The sequence below is a fragment of the Halictus rubicundus genome, chromosome 8 (genome assembly GCF_050948215.1).
Source record: "Halictus rubicundus isolate RS-2024b chromosome 8, iyHalRubi1_principal, whole genome shotgun sequence".
NCBI classification, from domain to species: Eukaryota; Metazoa; Arthropoda; class Insecta; order Hymenoptera; family Halictidae; genus Halictus; species Halictus rubicundus.
This window is the reverse complement of record NC_135156.1, coordinates 2,691,819-2,713,927: the sequence shown is the minus strand read 5'-3', so window position 1 is coordinate 2,713,927 and position 22,109 is coordinate 2,691,819. Positions and strand designations below refer to the sequence as shown.

General features: G+C 31.8%; 1 protein-coding gene across 1 annotated transcript; it reads left to right on the top strand.

The window, feature by feature from the left end:
- Positions 1–505: 505 nt before the first annotated feature.
- Sparc (secreted protein, acidic, cysteine-rich) lies at positions 506–22,109 on the top strand. Its single transcript, XM_076792904.1, has 6 exons — positions 506–742; positions 14,437–14,519; positions 15,801–16,022; positions 16,895–17,113; positions 19,851–20,201; positions 21,621–22,109. Exons 2-6 carry the CDS (start codon positions 14,445–14,447, stop codon positions 21,675–21,677), a joined length of 924 nt encoding a protein of 307 aa, XP_076649019.1. The 5' UTR covers positions 506–742; positions 14,437–14,444; the 3' UTR covers positions 21,678–22,109.

The window sequence follows — 22,109 nt, the reverse complement described above, 5'->3', positions numbered from 1 at the left end:
CTACATATATGTTCGTGTTGCATCGCGTAGCTCATAAAAAATACATTCAAATATGTACTGTGACCTTCAAATGAACTTGAACATAAAAACTTAAAAAACTAAAAAAGGACTTAAAAAACAACCTCTGCAGAATACTGACCACTCGATACCATTCAAATTACACATAAAAAAATTTTCCCTTTCTCAAAATTAAAGAAGATATTCTGGGGGTTATATATAACTATAGTTACGCGAGACACCCTGTATAATAAAATAAAAATCTGCGTACGTCAGAGATGTAAATTTACGCAGATATTTTTTTACTGTAAGGGTTTCATGAGTCGAAAAAATGCTGTCAAAGTTGAATAACTGAAACGAGATTCGTAAGGCCGACTCGACCGATTACTCGGAAAAAGAAAAGAATCTTCCAGATCCGTGGGCATCGCGTTGCGTAATTTGTTGCAGTCTCGCTCGTAAAGCGACAAGAGGAACGAGAACCAGTGCATCTGGCAGAAAGATCAAACGGGGGTGTCAGAAGAAAGAAAAACGATGAGATCATCTTTGCTCGGCCGCTGTGTGCTTGCCGCTTTGCCGAGCCCGAGCCCGAGCCCGTCACGAGCGTAGTCAGTACCGGTCCTGCGACCGATTTGGAGTGTTCTTTTGAGCGTTCCAGAAAACGGCTGGAGAAAGGGACCGAATTGCGAACTGAGACGCTGATCACCGACCAAAGAAAGAGGTCTCCCAAAGAGTGTATTCGCACCAGGTACGTAATTGTACCAGGACAGATGTGCACCTCCGTACGAAAGACCTACGAACTCTGCGTTTGAATGATCTCTGTCGCATGTCGGTTCAAAATATACACCCGAGTGGTAGCAAGGGATTTAAACAATCAAATCTTGAGTTTAGATACGCGTACAGTGTGGAATACCGGTATTATTCAAGTCTATACACGATATTGAACAGTGTACGAAAGTGTTGTGTTTGTTAACGATTATATTTAAATAAATCGTGACACCAAAGATTTACTACTTGCACACTACTTTCACTTGTATTTTTTTTTTCTTTTACTTGAAAGTCATCTTCGTTAGGAAATTCGTACTATCACGTACGACCTACTGCCTACTTTTAAATGCAGCGTATTTTCAATTAAACATGATATATTTTTCTGTATTCTTTTTTATATAATTCACCGATTGCAATGCGATGTAGTATCACGTTTCGAATGCCGTATGAATAATATAATCATTGTGTCATTGTCGAATACTACATAATCAACTGTGCCAAATTTATTCCAAAAATATAATCAATTAGTTGTATTACGCTACATTCATTATAACTGTGATAAGTAAATGAAAGATTTATAGATAGCACAACTAATCGATATTAATTTTGTCATTAAAAAATGTTATGAATAACATTATTTATCGGAGACCTATCAACGATGAATAAATATTTTTCACATCACAGCAAGTCTAGTAGGAGAATTTTAAATTTACAATATTTATGAAATGTCTAAACAATGTGATATTCGACCCGAGATCGTTACATATTAATACAAATCCACGTATCAAATAAGTATGTATCAAATGTTATTTTTGTAATTTCAATTCTATTATTTTTATAACATTTGAAATTGTCGATAGAACGATTAGAAATAATAAATTAATTTATAACGTGTTTTTGCTCACACTATCTAAGTTTGTTACGATGTGTAAAAAAACCAATAATGCTGGATTAGTAAATAAAGGAGTCTTATAAATATTTCTTACTTTACTTTTAGTTACTAGTAAATATTTTCCATTAAAAGATCAAATTATTACTATATCGTAGCTTTCATTAAAGTAGACTGGCATTATTACGATTTCGATTTCGTGGGAGTTTATTTGCCTTATTATTTAGCAGTGTTTGATTGTCAACACGGAAGATACGTTGTAGACGCAAATCTATTTCTCCAATTAATTGATGAACAAACTCCATTCGTTCTACAAGACGAACGCGTACACAGTTGGTCAATCCATTGATAGTGGGCGTGCTGTCACAATTAATTTATCTTGTCGAGAACTATCTTTCTTGGAACGGAAATCAAACATCCTCTCCTCGGAGAAAAATATAATTATCATAGTATTGTATATCGCTTCGCATATAGTTTGTAACATCAAAAGAATTGATTGTAGTAATATCCATAGCAGGCAGTGGGTTGCTACAGTGAAGGGCAGAAGCAATCGTACATTTCGAATGTTAATTTCATATCTCGACTGAACAAATACTCTTGTCTAAATACGGAAATTTTACATGCACATTAAATACACATATAATATAAATTATGTCATATAGGAGCTATTTACTTAAAAAATAATACAATACATATCACCAAAATCGATTACAAGTTGTAAATCTACAAATTATACTTTCAATATGTTTATACGCATAATACATAAATTTTCTAATTTATTAAATTATTTTGGTAAATAATTTTCTTCGGATTTTTTATGGTCGACTTGTCAAAGTTGATCAGTCCTTGAACACGTTTCTCGAATTTATGCAATAAAGTAACATGCGATAGCTGAATTTTTCAATGATCAGCAAAATTGTACATTCCGATTCAACATTTTTATGTAGACAATGATGAAAGGACTTTTTAATTCGTTTAACATTTTCTTATAATCGGCAGTCGTATAATACTTATGCATGATTTATGTGATTATTACGATTTGTGACAGAGTCAAAAATGTGATACCAATTAATGAAACTAACATAATATGAATTAAATGCAACACGATTCATTGTTAGAATATAATATACATCCACCGTTTATAAATGTCTGCTCTGCCATCGAAGAAGTAGCCAATTTTTAATTTTATTTTACTTCAGAAATTCTCGGCGATTAAACGTAAATTTTCCTTGATTCTATCGCTTTTGTTACAAGGATATCTCATATTACTTAATAAAGTGAAATGAATGAAAGTGAACGAGCACTTATGGCCGGTACTGCATGCCGTGACTAGGGTAACGAGCCGAATTATGCCGCGTTTGTAAATAGTCACGCAGTCCCGTCTGTAAATTGTAAATTGGAAAATTTCGCTAGCACGAGAGAGAAGCAGCGAAATTCTTTAGAATTTCGCACGACGGCGGTTATGTGATTTCGTGGGCGCCGATCAGAGATGCGATAAAAACAGGGTCAACCGCGATTGTTACGCTACATTCGCCCCCACGTTTCATAAACTGTACGTACAGGGTGATTCAATTAACACCTGAATTATTTGCAAACTATTTGGTATATGAAAAAAGTGGTTTCAAGAGTAGCATACAGTGTAATAATTAGCTTTGTTCATTGTAAACGTAAATTTTAACCTTACAGTTAAGAGAATTGAACAATGAATAAAAAACTAAAAGGGTATATCAGCTTAGAAAACTAACAGTTACTCTAAACTAATAGTTATTCTCTAAATGATTTTTAGTGCAAATGATGCTCAAAACGTTCCGTATGGTGAATGTTCTGTTCTGTTTGTTTTCACAAAACAAAATAGATAAAAATTTATTTGTATGCTATTTTTGAAACCATTCAATTTTTGTTATACCTTCCATTGTTTCATATACCAAATAGTTTACATGTAATTTAGGTGGCACACTAAGCTGAATCACCCTGTATTGCTGATGGTCTTCGCGTAGTAACATGTTCGGTACTAACTTTACTTTTGTTAAACTGCACAAGGTATAATCAGCTGGCAATTGAATAATTTTAGATCACGTTTCTAATTAATTAACAGACTCAATACGACAACTTTTCCCCAGCGCTTGTTTTTAATATTTTCATTATAAATGCGTAACCTAATGCAATGAAACCATTTTCTTACTGGTTCCTTGGTTAATTATGTTTTGATGTAGTTCATCGATCTGTAACCAATTATTATTCCGAAGATTAAACAATCACAGTCGGACGTAGATAATCAGTGAGTTTGAATATTTGCAGAAGTCTTTAATTAGTTATTTAATAGCTTGTGCTATTAAACTGAAGAACGTTTTACTAACTCAGGTTGGCAGTTATTCCCAATGGAATTAATGGACAATTGGTTATTAATGGACACGTTAGCAAGTTTTGCATGTACTACAATGCAGTGGTTAATAATTGTTACACTGCGGATTTTGTGCATTTATGAGAAATGTTTAAAACAGTAGCAAGATTAAAAAGATTACAGGACAATCAATACGTAGTTTTCAATTTTTTTAAATTGTTAGACAAAGAAATTTCTAAGTGGATCCTGTGATTTGCAATTGATGCAGACAATTTTTATTTTGCATAAAGATCCGCAGTCTAATAATTGGTTTTACTATGAGTAAAGTTTATTGATTATAACTGAACGAATAAAATGTGATCATGTGGACAAGGATTTTTTTAAATGTAGGTAACATTTTCTACAGGTAGTTAAATCCTATATCAAAATCTTCAGTGCTGGGAAAAAGTAAAAATATAATACCGACCTCTTGTTACTGCAATACTTGAATTATTTGTTTGCAATTTCAAGAATTAAGTATACGGACCTGATGTCGCCGATATGACGACATTTGCCCGCAAAAGTTTAATAAACTCATCACGATTATTATCATTAGTAATTAAATTACTATAACATCATCGGTCATAATTAGATAGCGGATTTTATGCATTTATCATAAAAATGAGTAGGTGTAGTTTAAAACATCAAAAAAATAAAAAAAAATCATTGGGAAAATCATTGGAAAACTTTTAAAATACTGTTATGTTCTTTTCAACCAATTAAAGATATTAAGAAAGAAAATAAATTTCTGTTTCACCCTAGTTTGTTGTGATTGAGGTAGACAATTTTTATTTAGCATAATCATCTCCAGTCTAGTCATACTCTAATTATACTTTTTCGAACTTATTGGCGATTACCCTACCGCCATCGAATCAACATTATATATTTTATATCGCTAAAATAGATTCACAGTAATTTATTTAAAATAATAGCAATTCTGTAATGCAGAAATTAATACCTGATTTTGTGTGTTTTGTAAAAATTTTTTCGTTCGAACAGCAAACAAATTTAATGATGTTAATCATTTATTAAGCAAGAGATTGTTTTAGTATGATATTTTTCTAAACGTTGTTGACTCTACAAAAAAAGGTGTGCCATGCTATGTTTATTTTTAGGTTTGGTACTTGATCTCTAAACGATAGTCATTTTTATGCAAAGTCTTTTGACATCACTCCTGATTAGAACACAGAATTAATCTTCAGCTTGGGTTAAATAATATTTTTATGGGGCATATGCGAAATGGAAGACGATGTTCTGGGGTCAACATGGCTTCGAGGAAACGCTGATTAGAGATACATTCCTTCTTGGAAACAATACACAAGAATGAGATTTGTCCCCAATTCTCTGAATAGACTTTTAAATGTTTTGCATTACCCATGTAATATAACTAAGAATAAGTGAGCATTAGTTAACCTGTCACTCGTAATCTACGAGAAGAAAATTAATGAAACGTGATATGCACATACGAAGGAGTGACTATGTATAATAAAAAATGCTTTACACGTTTTGCACTTTAGATTAACCATTTTGTAAATTAAATTCACCTTTTTGGCATTACAAATTAACTCTTTTGCAGCTCTTATTAGGCCTTTTTTTGTAAATTAAATTCACTCTTCCACAGATTAAATTCACTTTTTTGTAAATCAAATTCACCCTTTTGCAACTCAAGTTTTTTTACAAATCTATTTTCTCAAGCTACTTTAACAAAAAAGTATTCCATGTAAAGGTTAATTTGGAGTGTAAAACCAGCGTACAAAAAATATTATTGTTGTAAACTGTCATTGTTACAACTACAAAATTTAAATAAATCCAATTTAACACGGTTAATATTCAAACATCTACATTCAGATTTGCAGGGAAACTAAGCTTTTTCAAGGGCAATAATGACCATGTTCATGTAAAATTTCAATGACCCACATATGGGTCATGCAACTGTGGCTGTGTTGAAATTGTCACCATGCTGCATTATCAGATAAGCGCATGAAATTCACAACTATGATTCCGATTCGCAGTCGAGCATTTTGGCGAGTCTAGCTTGTTCTATTCAGAGTTGGGCATTATTCGAATTGTCCCGAATAAATATTTATCTAAAATAATTATTCGAATAAATTCTTTTTAGTCGAATATTTTATTCGGTGAAATAAAATATTCATGATTCGTAACAAGTTACATTCTCTTTATTTAATCGAATAATTCAACTTTATTTATTCGAATAATTGTTGAGTGTTTTTGCTTTTACGTAATTTTATAAGATTATTTCAGATCAATTTCATCCTGTACGAATAAATTCATACTCGGATAAATTTTTATCTAGATAATTTTTTGTTCGGTTGGATATTTATTCGATAGTGAGCCTTTATCTCTTATCCGTCATCGGAATCAAATTTTTCCCAACTCTGTATCCATTGAATAAATTCACTATAGCTCCAAATCAACTTTACTAATCGGCACCCAAATTATTAATTTCATTACATCATAAAATGAAGTTGAATTTGAATCTGCATTAATCAACATTTTAAATACAAAGACCTTCTTCTGTACCTTCACAGAACAACACTTGACCATACGTTTAAAAAATGGCTGACATTGATAACATTCTTTGCAAAAAAGTGATTAATAACCAAACAATTGCTAGTGACACTTTTGAAGACTTTATTGTCCGAGTTCAGTAGCGACGAAATTAATATTTTCATTTAGGGAATATGTGTACATCGTAATCAGTTTTGTTACAACTAATAGAGTTTAATCACAGGCTTGGACATTATCGAAATAAATTATTTGAAAAATAATAGTTAAGATGATATATTATCGTATTTGGATCATGCCATTTGAAATAATCCTATGTTAATTTATTTGAACAGCCGAATAATTTGTATAAAAATTATTTCGCTATTTGAACTTCAAATGAAATTCAAATAATTTTTTATTTCATCTTTCAGTTGATCAAATAATTCGTACCCTCCAAAAATCTATTTATTTCATGTACTAAAGAACAATTTTAAAAGCGAATGCAGCTCAACCTTGGTCACTAAGCTACAAAAATTAGCATATCTAATTTTAATAATTAATTTAGTTACATCAATAATCTCTTCTTGAGGTGAAATTATTTAATAATTTATTTGAAAAATGTGATTGAAATAAAAGATTATTCAAATGAAATATTATTTAATTTAAAATGAAATGAAAATAAATTTTGTGTTATTTGTAAAATACAAATAATAAAGTATTTAAAGTAATTCATTATTTCAAATGTATTCAACCCTGCTTAATCAATTATAATCTTTTCCCAGTGTTAGTTTATACGAATCAACATGGTACCATAATTCATTAAGCGACAATTCTCACGTAATACGTAAAAATAATTATCTAGTATGGGTTATCGATCGACGAGTATTTATTTCCGAAGTCAGATTGGTTAAAGTTTTTATTCCAATTAGTTGGTATGTGCTTGTGATTTATCGGCTCTCCTATCAGATACTTTAGGTACAATAATTTGTCTAGCGAAATTTATAGAAACAGATAGAACAGATGTTAGAATAATGTCTGTGTAAGTAGTAATAAGTAATACATATCTTAAATGCAAGAGTGTAAAGGATTTAGAAAAATATGCACATATCAATATTAAAAGCAAAAAATTCAAAGCAATTTGAAAAAGTACACAAATTGAAAGAATGTAAGAATATCGATGTATTAGTTTCAGCTTTTTAAAATTATTAACTCTCCGTAGGCTATGCCAGAGTCACTCGTGATCCGTCGCGGTGGAGAGAAGTTCAAGCGACCGTCAATATGTAGAATTTTATTCCGATATAAGACGACGCTTTTTATTTCGAAATAAGAAAATCCCCTGTTCTTCTTCATCTGAAATACGACGAAAGCCGGTCCCGAGCCATCGTCTTGTACCGAAAGAAAACTGTAGTGAAATACCGGCGTGAGTCAGAAATGACTCCCGGCATAGGCCTAAAACTCGCAGGAATCCGAGGGTTAAAGACGAAGTTTCTACTTGGTATCAATTTCTTGCAATTGATGTAAACAATTTTTATTTTGCAGTAATAACAACAAACACAGCTCAACTCATTTTGCTTACAGTTTACAGTGTTAGAATTCTACTTCGGTGACATTAAGAGAATAATATTAAAATAAACAGCATTTTCTAACACCAAAATATTACGAAAGTTATGAAATGTAATTTGTGAAAAAGAGATTCTGGAAATCCGTGTAAAATTTTTTGAAGACGAAAAAATAGATGCTGTAAAATGTTTGATGGCATGATGCCAGAGGTCTGTGTTTAACGTTTCGCAGCAATTTCACGCTACAAATGTAATCAAACCCAATGAAGACTTACGCAGAAACCAAACAAGTTATATTTAGTAAGTTCGTAACAGAAACTTAGGAAGCCATGCTCTAACTTCCAGTTTCTAAATCTAACACTGGATCTGAAGGGAACGAATTGTTAATTATATGCATTATATAATAATAACTAAGAATAAGACGGCAAGTAGGATTATTAAATTAGGATTATTGATGTTGCGATGGAAAACCCTATTATTTACAGTTGCGAAATCTATTGTCTCTTAACAAATTAATTGCCATTGTGATCGATCGGTTACACAGAGTGTGGATACTAATCTTTGGACAAGTTTAGAAAATTTTTATTGCGGTATATTCAACTAAACTAAATTTTATTGGGATTTTTAGAAAGTAGAACTTACTATGACAAATTTAACTTCCTAGTTTTGGTTTAATTCATTAAATTACCATTATTTTGTGTAAAATAAAAACAAATCAATCTGTCGCACATGTTGATGATTTCTTCAAGATTAAAATTTCAAAGACAGTCTCATAAATATCCGGTAGAGTGGCGGATCCATTTGGTTAAAATTTTGCAATAACATTCTTAAAAAAATATTTAATTCGTACAATTTTCTTTTATTTGTGAATAAATAAGTTAAAAATTTAGATACAAAATTATATACTTGAGTTTAAGTTCGAATTTGAGTCACACACTGTATTTGGCAGTAATGGTTTTGTGAAAATGGCTGCTACGTCTTATAAATATTATATAATAAAATGTACAGATTGATTTTCTATAGAAACACAATTTTATACATAAAAAGAATTGTTGAAATTCTCTTGTTTTTCAAACATTCAAAGGTATGCATCCCTCAAGTGAAAAATAAACGTAAGAAATTTAGTCAATATTAAATAATGCAAGACGTAAAATCATCATCATTTCATGACACACCATGATCATTTCTTTTGACACACACAGGTATTAAATGGTATTTTAAATTGTATTTAGATTAGTATAGATCTTCCTATCGCATTATATTACATACAATTAATTTCTTAAATCTTCCTGTGTACGTATGTATTTTTTTTTTCATTCACTAGGATGAATCTTATATTTGTATTATAAATTCTATCTTTCTCACTTCTGAAGTATAATTACATTGAATTCTATACTTTTTAATTTAAATAGTCCTAGTAAGAAAATAAAATTGTACTGTTAAATGTTGCAGTATACAATTTTTACTTTTCCATTTCTGTAATAGAAATTAAGATATTTTAATGAATTGCGTGTAGAGATTATGGATATATTCAATAGTTTGCATACAAATTTACTTAGAAACAAAGCAAATACTATTGTAACATAAAGAAAATGTTAAACCTGTCTTCAGACTTTGTCAACTCGGGGAATGCTCAAAAGTGAATACAGTGAATTCTCGTTACGAGTCAGTTGTGCCGTTCTGGTGACTGACTCTTAGACGCAATCTGAGGTCGCCGAGCGTCGCATGTAAAATACATATATAGGGCACGCTGGAAACCTAAGAGTCACATCCGTCTACAAGTCATAAAAGCCTATGGCTACTAAGCGATAGTGATACGAAGACTGAGAAAATGTCTTTCTCCGATACAATGTTGAACGTAGCTCGAGAGACGGCTTTCGAGCTTCGGCTCCTCACCGCGATGGTGTGGGTAGTTCCACTGACTCCAAATTGTAAAGGCTCGTACAGACCTGAACATTTCAACGAACATTGCGCCGAACAGCGAACGAAACGCAAAATCGACATTCATTTCGGCGATCCGAACGGCGCGATTTTGCGTTTCGGTCGCTGTTCGGCGCAATGTTCGTCGAAATGTTCAGGTCTGTACGAGCCTTTATGAAGCAGCTGGTTTGGATGATAAGTTTTTTAGAATTTTTCTTCGAAATTTCTTTCAAATTTTGACTTTAAAGACCACAGTACTAGATGATACATTTGACTATAAAAGAAATCGCGCATTATGCATTACATTATTGAAATATAAAGTCACGAATCATAAAATTTAGTTTATGGTTTTTGTTACATAAAGGATAGGAAAAGGACAGATTATAATTGCTCTATCCAAATGACGAACGTTCAAATTACACGTGGGCGTTCATACTCCAACGATGAGTTCAACATGGCCTTCATTTATGATCGTTCAATTGAAATCATGCAGGGGCATCGTATAAATAGATTTGATCATCAGCGTTTGTCGTAACAAGAACTTACGCATGCAAGAAATCCAAAAAATGGATCGCGCGCTCACGATTATGCGAACAAGTTCGGAAAGACTTGTGATTTCCTAGTATCTGGGTTATCGCTTCGTTACTCCTATTAAGATCTGCGAGATTTATCGCTGGGTCAGTGTGACCCATACAGTATCCGTGCACGCGTGTCATAACAAATTCTCAAAGCGAACGATCGTCGTGCATGCGAATCGCTTCAGACAAACAATCTCCAATTGTGTATTCCAATTAAATAATAAACTCTACCGATGAAAGTGTCTACAATGATCAATTGGATGACAAAAGCTTGCGTTGCGAGATAAATTTACAATGCAACAAACTAAAGTAGTATGGTACAAAATATAGTGACGAGCACAATTGAATTAACCAAACCATTTTTTGAGAAAAAAATTTCTTTTGATTTATTAAAACAGGGTCACATGATTTTACATTAATCTGAACTTAAGAAAGTGGTGTAAGTAAAAATTCCAAACAAATTGAAAACGATTGATTTTATTAATAATTATACAGGTTTTGCACTCAAAATTCGCCCATTTACGAGCCAAATACACCCTTCTGCAAATCAAATTCAACCTTTTGCAAATAAAGTATTTTTAAATAAGTTTTCGTAAAAAAATCAAATGTAAATTGTTTCTTAAGAAATTCAAACTTTTATTTATTACAAAGATGTACATCGAATACTTATATTCGTATGAAATTCATAATTCATGTACCTATGAAAACCGTGTGTAGATACATACATAATGTACACATATACAACCTAGCCTATAATGGTTCTCCTGCAGCAGCTGCTGGTATCTTACATATACAATTAATGTAATAAGTGTAACAATTTGTAGATGTAACAGTGGCAGTAGAGTTATGTAGTACAGGTTTTACCCTCTAAATTCACCCTTTTGCAAAACAATTTCACCCTTTTGCAAATAAATTTCACCCATTACGAATATTTTAAATTAACACTAGATTTACGGGACCCGTCAAAATGATGGATTCTAATATGTTTAATTCGCGAATATTGTGATTGCAAACATGGATCCATGAGGAATTATTTAACAAATTGACTTCTCTGTAGCTACAGATTTTGATAGATATATTCATGTTATTTTTATAAGGAAATGTAAAATAGTCATTTTTAGTGCTCTGTAAACCTAGTGTTAATGACACTTGAAAGAATCTCTCTTGAGTTCTGAAGAGGTCAGCATTAACAGGAGGGATCAGCGAAGTGCGAAGTGTGGTTAATTTTGGACAACGCAATTATCCACAAGATACAGGAAGTGCTTTTTCCACCACCATATTCTCCAATGATGAATCCCATTGACGAAGTTTTCTCAAAAATCAAATTCTGTGCGAGAAATATGCTAGCTGATCCTTCAAATCAGACCTTTTCAGTCAATGGCACTTTTCTACGTTCGGCAACGTATCAAGGAATAGTACAATATTCTAGACGATAATTGGCCCTTCCAGACCTACGCTTTGAAAATGCATCGTTCAGGATATATGTATGTTTACACTCATGGGCGACCGGGGCCTCTAGAGCTTCGCTGTCCTTTTCTACGTTCGGCGTGGATCAAAGAATAACTGTACCGCCTGGCCGATATATGTCCCTGACTAGACCCGTGTTTTGTACATATATCGAGTAAACATTGTACTTCTCTTTTAATATTCTGTGAAACTCGTTTTCATTATGGTACTCTGAAGTGTTTGGTTTAGTGTTCTATATAATACTTTTGTCACTGGTAGATATACATAAGATATAATCACATCTAACCTTACAGTTTTTAATATATTATGTCAAAAGTCTTTGGACAAAGTATTAAGTATATCTTTTTGTTAGCATTACATACATGTAACGGAGTTAGAATATTAATCGTTTCTGAAGCTAAAATAAATGTCAAATAATGAGCTTCTTGAGATTTTTGGAACTTCATCTGAATAATCGAAGAAATAACAATTTTTTTTATTATTGGTTCAATTTTGCTCTTCATTGTATGTACTACAGTGCATTCGCGATATATGTCAGCAGCACGGGTTTTGATGTCGTTTATTCTCCAGGAGTCACAATTCTTTGATCCGCGCCGAAAGTAGAAAAAGACAACGATGCTCGCCGCCGCGTCGAGGAGTGTAAATACATTCGTCCCATATTTTATTAGTCAAAATCATAGCGGCAACTATGAACTTTAGCCGAACGTAGAAGCTTGAGCTGCCTCGGTCGCCGAGGAGTGTAAACATAATACCAAAATAATAAAACTTCTTTATTTTCCATTATTTTTTATGGGACTTTCACCAACAAATTCGTGGTATTTTTCTAAAGAAAATGATACGAAACACATATGGGAAAGAAAGAAACGCGGAGAGTCGGAGCGTTCGGGAAAGATGAATGACTGGCGTAAGCTCAGGCCTTTAAATCAAAACTTAAACTTTTTTATTATTAATTATTTTTTTATGAAACTGTAACCAATATATTTGTGGAATTTTCCTGATTAAAATGATACCAAACATTATCATTCGGATTATATTTGCACTAATTTTCCGTTGATATAATTGTAATGGGAAGTAACATTTATGGAATGATATATATCATCGGTGATCATATTAATCGGTATCATATTAATGGTAAATATCACCGGTATTATTTTCATTAGAAAAATGCCACGAATATGTTGGTGAAAGTTCCATAAAAAAATAATGAAAAATAAAGGCTCTGCCAAAATAATTTTTATTCATTTAGTTAAAATTTCTATCGAAGATATAAAAATTCTCAGAAATGATTGAAAATGTAGAAATTAAACGATACGAATATTTATTAATCGATGTGATATTCAAGAAATACAATGTACATATACCCATTTCGTTTTTTTTATATGTGACTAGTATCTCTTGATGTTTGATTAGCCAATTTTAACAAAAATTTTATAATACGACCGTTGATTTCAAGACTCTTCTTAAGATGTTGTCGTACTTTAGAGAGAAGAAAGTTGAACAAATCTTTTTGGAACTACCTATTGAAAATTTCTGATTTGGTTGGATTTTGCTTTTTCCCACGTGTTTGTCCATTAAAAATGAAGTGTATGTTGTATAAGTTAAATTTATCTTCAAAAACATTATCAAACGATCTTAAAGAAAGTATAAGGTGTCATTTAAAAATAGAACATTAATTTTGTATCTTACTAACTTTTTGTACGTTCATTAATTTTTGGGATAGACCGCGTACTCCAAGTACTTTTGATGTCTTATTTTCTACTTTTATCAAATGCTCAGCCTACAGCAAGATGAGGGCCTGGAACAAGAAAGGATTGTTATCTAATCAAAAGTGGCTTCAGTTTATGAGTCTGCCGATTGACCTGGATGAGATCTTTATAGACTTTTGAAGGAATACCGCCTCTATCAGTCTTCATTAGTTGATCAATTATATTTTTAATCCTATAACCGGAATAGAAATTGTATCTTATAGTTGTACTACACCGTTGAGTAGTTTCTATTTATTGAAGTATATATTTTTTTATATAATTTTTGTTCATATAGCATACATACCGAATATGACGTGTAATGTTATATTGTACGTATATCATAGTGATACATTATAATTACAATAATACAAAAGCCATTCGAAAATATAATATTTTCTAATCACAAATTTCCATTTGATGTAAAATGATTTCTAACTCTTATTCTGTGTTAGTCCCCTTTATTACCAATGAATTATTTAAAATGAATTATTTAATTATTTAAAAAATTGATAGTTTTTACTATACCGTCATCGTTTTGTAATTTAATATTCTTTTCTCTGAAAGTAAATGACACGTCTTTAAAACTATACGTATTTATTAATAAATAATTAACTGTTTGTATTTACAGATATCGAAATGCGGACAAAAATACACCTTCTGTTGTTCGCGTTGCTTTTGATGGGCGTTTTTATGGACGCGTCTGGAGAGATGGTAAGACAACTAAAAGTTGAATACATTTGAATATTAATTTACTGAACAATTCCTCATGCTCATGTGGGTACAGTTTATACACCACAAAAATTATTCAAAAGCTTATATATATATTCTATTTCATCATATGGCTGTTTTATAAACGCATATCTGCCACCTGTTATTTTCCATATGCTTGCTAGGACGTATAAATTATTCACCTGCTACCAAAATTAAGCCAACACATGACGGACAAAATTCATTTCTCATTTGTTAATTTGATTTTGGCCGTGAAGGATATTTAGTATCCAAATATCTTACAGAGGAATTGCAATTTTAATAAAAATGGAAATATTTTACTCACTGCCGCCCCCAGAGATTGCGGAGCCTGGAGCGAACCTGACTCTGACAAAAATACAATGTATACCTGCATATAGTATAATAAAAAAAGTAAAGAATGGGATGCCTTAGCTATTACAATTACATTAATTTATTTTCATCAATGGTGAAAATAACTAACAATAAGTGCGGGGCCCGTTGCAATGCCCCGTTTGCCTGGTGCTATGGACGGTATTGCACTTAACTGAATATCTTGAAAAGTATTAGAGATAAACAACAACAAAAAACACAAAGTTATGTACTTTTGAACGTCAAGTTCGTGTTCTTGAAACTTTTTCCAAATGGTCTCTTCTAGAAGATCGTCTATTTATAAGTTGCGTTATATTCAAATTTTATATCAGATAAATTGTTAAGCACATTAGTCCAAATAAATATTAAATTATATGACATATGGTTTGTCGAATAGATAAAATTAATTTCAAAAGTAGGAATCTACCACGGTGTAGTTCGTAGACAAAATACACTTTCTTATGTCCCAAGATTTGTAAAATGCTAAAGGATACTAAAGCTAATAATCCAGGTAATAACAATAAAGAATGGAGGAAAATAATTGAAAACATGATTTAATAAATTTAATAAACAAATTTGAATTTCTTTTGGCGTTTACTTATGTTATTAATTTCCATTGAACCGAAATAAAATTCTATTTTGTTATTGTCGGTATACAGCCATTGGAGATTACGTAGACATACAATAAATATAAAGTTCGCTCTGTTTCTAAGAAATTATGAACAACAAATAAGTAAGTTCGAATCACTGCAACCGTCGAATAAATCGTAGTGCAAGGGGTTCATTTCCACGGAGCAAATTGTTTTCGCAACTGTAGTCGGTAAGGCGTATTCGTTCATAAGACAAATACACCGTTCACAAAAAAAAAAGATTGTTACGGTTATTGATTTCCAGCGACGGAAGAAATATCGACGTCGTACAACGACGACAACGGAAACCAGCGTTCCAGATGAGGTCATGAACATGCTCGAGGCTGACGAAATAGCCGAGCAGGCAGCGGAGAACGCTGAGGTCACCGTCGAAGATGGCGGAAACGAGGTTGGATCGAAGCGTCAGAGCTTGCTCCGTATGGACCCGTGCATGGATAAACACTGTGGCGCAGGACGAGTCTGCAAGGTTCGTCCAAATCAATCGAACGATCCCTCGCTTCGCTCAGCCTTATCGATAGTAATGCAACAAACCAGATCTAATATACACTGTAGAACATCACTGTAGGAACACTAAAATTTTCAAGAGTTTTGAACATTTATTACAATGATTTCCAAATGTTAATAGCATTCCGTGGAAAGCGCTAGAAAGAACGCAATAGCAATATTAACAAAATGATTAAATTATAATACCTACAAGCTTTCAAATGAACTATTTTACTAGGATAAGGTGCACATTGTGAAGGTGCCAATTACTGTGCCTGTATTGATTACACTTACTTTTAAAGCATAATGAATATTAAAAAAGAGGTACATGACATATATATTAACTGATTTTAATGAAAAAAATTTAATATCTCGTTTTTAATATTCATTATGCTTTAAAAATAAGTGTAATTAGTTAGGCACAGTAATCGGCACTCCCACAGTAATTGGGTACCTTAGCTTATGCTATTAGAAATTTACAACATGTAAATCTAGTATAATAGTTCGCTATCTCTTTTAATACGATCAAATACGCCATTAAATGTGATGCCTTGATACATGATTTTGTGCTTGAATACAATACGCTGCTACATATTTTACAGAATATCGTTTAGATTGCAGCCATTGTAAGTCACTTTAAAATCGAATCTTCACTGTACATTGCATCACATCAGTGATCGTGTTAACTGGGTGTTTCAATGATTTTGGTTGCAACAACATAAACAGGTTTTGAATAGCAACTTACCAATTGAAGGAATTTTTAAACGGACACTTTCGTCTGCTTAGAATCTTTGTTTTCTTTTGTCATAATCTGAATTCATTTTTAATCATTCGAAACATTATCAATAATTTCAGGCGATCGACGAAGACACCGCCGAATGCGTTTGCGTCGATGTATGCGACGAAGAAGCCGATCCTAGGCGAAAAGTTTGTACAAATTACAATGAAACCTTCGGCAGCGACTGTGAAGTGTACCAAGCGCGTTGTTTCTGCGACACCGATGACGCCAGGTGCAGGGGACCTGACTATCAACATGTTCATATCGAATACTATGGTGAATGTCGCCAGATGCCTGTAAGTATTTCATGTATTACCCGCAACGCGTTTGGAGCTGCCATTTTGTTTTGAAAACCGCGCACCTTGAATCATGCCAGGTGTCCACCGTTTTGAACAATAGAATAAAATTATTAAATAGGCATGCGGACACTAATTTTTCGTTTTTAATGTAACATTACAAAGTCATAATTATTACATATTATCCTAATTTCAGAACATATTGGCAGTAGATAGTACATGCTTTAAATAATCTGATAGCAGTCCATTAAATTATCATTAGTCCATTTCGAACGTGTGCATTGTTATGATCCCATTTTATCGAGCATAGATAGTACACAACCGTAAGATAGCAGAGTGTGAAAATGCCAGATACTGTTTACCCGGACAGTGTACGCTTATGGTATTTATCTTGTCTCGTTCAACGGTGGCTTACTATTGCCCAGTTCCACCGCAGCGAAGGGATAAAATCTTTTATTTTGCTGTACCTTATTCAGCAGTTTAATTATTGAGACTCTTGGAAAGTCTTTTTCATTTTTTATGCTTCTCATTTCATTTATAATGGGCTGAATTTGAAATGGAATGGGTGCTATTTTACATGATCATATTTCTGAAAAATAAAAATAGTACTTTCCTATTATTCCAAGGTGGATGAAACATCATTTACATTTTCTGAAAACTCTTATGTATCATTGAAATCATCAGTAATCACTTCCGTGAATTTTAGTGTAATTGTTCACGTCTTCTATTTATCAGTGACAAATAATGATATCATATAGTCTACTCTTGATAACTATAAAATTATAAATATGCATACCTTATCAGTTGCATATGGATGTTTTATGTTGACGTGATCACAATATGTATAAAATTTCATATCTCAGCTTAAGTTTCAGATCGCTATAGATTCTACTAGATTGTCCCAAAAATTCGTTTCGTTTCGTTTTTTATTAATATGCACAACACGAAATTAGAATGCTTTTGTAATCAAGCAAATGTCGCGGTTAATTAAGTAAAAGCTTGCGAAATAATAAAGCATTAACAAAAAATGAAATTAGTAAAAAAATTAACATTAATAAAAAACTTTTATAACAATCTAATATTTATAATATATTTATAAATATTATATAATATATTTATATAATATATTTATTTATAATATATAGGTGTTGAACAGAAGTTACACGTAAATATTAATATAAAATTGTTATATAGAAGCGTTTAAATGTCTCGATTATCCGATTATTTACTACTTTAGTACAACGTTCACTAAATATTCTCAAATACAACTTTAATTCATTATATTTTATTATTATAATTAATTATTTTAATTATTATACACTTCATCTACAGTGTTTACTGTTTGCTATACATTACTTTAACTATAAATAGTAATTGCTAAAGTAATGTATAGATCACTTAAGATCACTTACATATACATTGCTTTATTGTTCACGTCAGTGCCTCCTGCAGAGCCGAGTTAAAAAATTGCGCAGGCCAAAGAAACACTTCTAAATAAATTATTTATTATATATTATGTAGGATGATAGAGTATTATTGTATAATTTCTCTGGTCGTTTTCGTTGCAAAGTCTTTAATTACGTCATCAAAATTGAGCGTAAGTTGTAACGCGTGGCCGGGTTCCGGTCTGGTTCCGCGCTGGTTTGCGATATTCAATTTTTTAAAATATTTCATAATATCGTTACAAGTAATATACCTTCAAATTATATCATTCCTTATATATGATACGAAATTATATTGGTCATTCAAAGTAAATAGTTGCTTTAATTTCTTATATTGACGATGTTTCCTTTCTTATCAACTATAACAATAAATGCCAGAACTTTCGGTAACTTCCTCCCAAAAAAAACAAGAATAAATGAGCTTTTATTATTTTTATAAAGCAATATACACTAACCACTTTTAATGTTTGGTTTTGTTTTAGTATTAATATTATTATGCTATAGCATAATAGTACAATTGTCCTAGAAAATAGACGTCCTGTTTTTAGAGTACATGTACAAAAGATATATTGTAAATAATCAGTAAAAATAGTATGATACAATAAACCATACCACATTCATGATAGTTCTTGCGTAAGAATTTTATTTCATAAAGATTGTGCGTATAAGAAAGTAAATTATTACTTGAAAAAAAACAAAGAAAATGTCATTAATTGCAGAACATAAAAATTGGGCATAATAATATGAGTTGCACATAACTAGATTTTATTCATAATCACTTTTCACAATAAATTGATATGTGCACGAATTTTACTTTAAGTTGTATCAAATTGTTTGAACATTGAAGGTCAAAAAGATACTTTTCACTTTTAGCATTAAACTCAAAATGCTGACAAAATAAATTCCACATTAAGGATATATAATTCGGGGAATCCCCACAAAGAGAAATGTGATGAGCACGAACAGATAAAAGCTCGGCGAAAGAGTTGCGAGAGGTGCAATACGTAAACATTTTTTTCCTAAAATTTGAATCGATCGTGTTAAATGAAACAGCTTGTGTGAAAATAGAATGGAATTCTTTTCTTTAAATTCATATTAAATTAAAATCGTGTAGAAAGAGAATTGGGTGTACAGTTTAGTTAAATATTCGAAAGAATTTTCTAGTGTTTCGTAAGACTGGTTACTTCTAAATAGCAAACAATTGTTACGAGTTATTCAACTGAGTTTACTTTCATAGTAATCCAGATCAAACAATAATTGAAATTCGTTCGGATAAACATTGAATCGTATTGCAGATGTGCAAAGAGGAAGATATGGCGGACTTCCCAAGGCGCATGCGCGACTGGCTTTTCAACATCATGAGAGATTTAGCCGATCGTCAAGAATTGCCATCTCATTATTTGAAAATGCAACGCGAAGCTGAATCGAATCACACACTGCGTTGGACCAACGCTGCTATTTGGAAATGGTGTGATTTGGATGGCCATCCTCATGACAGAGCTGTCTCCAGACACGAGCTTTTCCCTATTCGGGCACCATTAATGGCTCTAGAGCACTGCATCGCGCCATTCCTCGATTCTTGTGACATTAATGACGATCATAAAATTACCCTTATCGAATGGGGTAAATGTTTACAGCTTGCAGAGGTAATGACTTTCTTTGTGCATACGTGTACGAAACTTCCAAAAAATTCAGACAAAACTCAAGTAATATTAACGATGTAATTACATTTACATAAAAAGCCCTAACATATCTCATAAATGTTTAATGTTGTTATAGCTTGTAAAGGGTAAAATATTTCCGAACAAAGTTCCTTTAAATTTTAAATCATAAGTAGTAAGAAGAGTAAACTCATTTATATTGGGTTGGACCAAAAGTTCGTAGTGTTTTTAATTTAAAAATCAAAGGTAACACTAAGATATTTATTCATAAGATTGTTCAATGACATGATAAGTTCCCTCAAAAATGGCAAAATGTAATCGAATAGAATGGAAAATATGTTATTGAATAAATTTGTGAATAAATATCTTAATTTTATCTTTGCATTTTAATTTGAAAACGCTACGAACTTTTGAGAATCGCAAATGTAGTGTTTAAATACTTTTTGGAATCACTGTATTTATTGTATAATATATGTCTTTACAGTTTTAGAAAATAGAAGAATTTCTATGTTTGGAAAGATTAAGAAACAGTTTTTCTATATTGTCAAAAATATTAGTAGTTAAATATTATGATATATACGATTAGAACTTAAATTTTTCCATTTTAATCTATCTTATCAAATTAATTGTCACGAATAATTTAAAAAGTATACGGATAATTATTTCGCTCAAGTATTAGATTTTACCAGCAAGCACGTATATACCTGACAATGATATAGCAAATTACTCAATAGAGGCGCCACATGTCATATACATGTGTAGATTCGAGCGACACACGGTTCGAATAAAAAATGTAACATAAAAATATACATTATCAGTGTAATTTTTCAATTGTTTTAAAGAGACTGTTCAAAGTTGTTTGTTCTTTAAAGACTAATTCAAAATTACAGTCAGTTCTAATATATTTTATTTTAAAAAATTATGATTATTAAGTTTTGAAAAATATATTGTTGCGCCGGGGCTCTTATGATTATTTTGATACTTTCAGTGTACCATAGCATCTTGTATGTCTTCATAAGTTCAATGAATAATGATTTTGAAAACGTAGAAAAACTAAAGATTATCATCTCACTATAGTTCTGAATATAGTTTACAATAGCAGAAAAGTAAAGATATTTATATAGTATGAAAAATAACATAATATTATTCTAAAAATTGAACTAACAATAAGCATTAGCTACAATATCCTATTATATGCAATCTATCCTATTGTAGATAATAGACTATGAAAAAGATATCGTTACAGAAAAGTTACAAGTTCTCCGAATATCATGCGTTAGGATTATAAATAGCGACATGCCTAAAATTAATTTGATTTTCTTTATGAGATATACGAACTCGTAATCGTCGCAAACGTATTAAATCGCGTTAATGACGCAATAAACATGTTTTTTAAAATTGCAGGAAGATTTAGAAGACAAATGCGACGAACTAGTGGAAGCAGCCAACGCTAGCGAATAATAACTACGACACATTTGAACAAATGTGGAGGAGTGAAAAGTGGTAACCATATAGCGGACATTGACGTCGGAAGCAATGAGAAAATGGCGGGAAAAGTTGCATGTAAACCATTGGAAGCTACGCGCATGCCTTAGCACACAAACTCGTCGATATTGCAAACTATCATCGTGCCAACTGTAGTTTTAGGCCGGGCTCTCTAATAATGCAAAAGATGTATAACGTTAAGGACTCACGATAATTTCGTAACAACTTTTTAATATTAAGAAAAAACATTTTCTTCCACACTGCCTATCGTATAATCTTCGTATTATTCTCGTAGCAACACGTACGTATTTACTACATACATACACATCTATTGTATCCATATATACATACGTTTTGTAAAAATTTATTATGTGACTGCCACTTTTTCAATAAAGTTTATTAAACTAC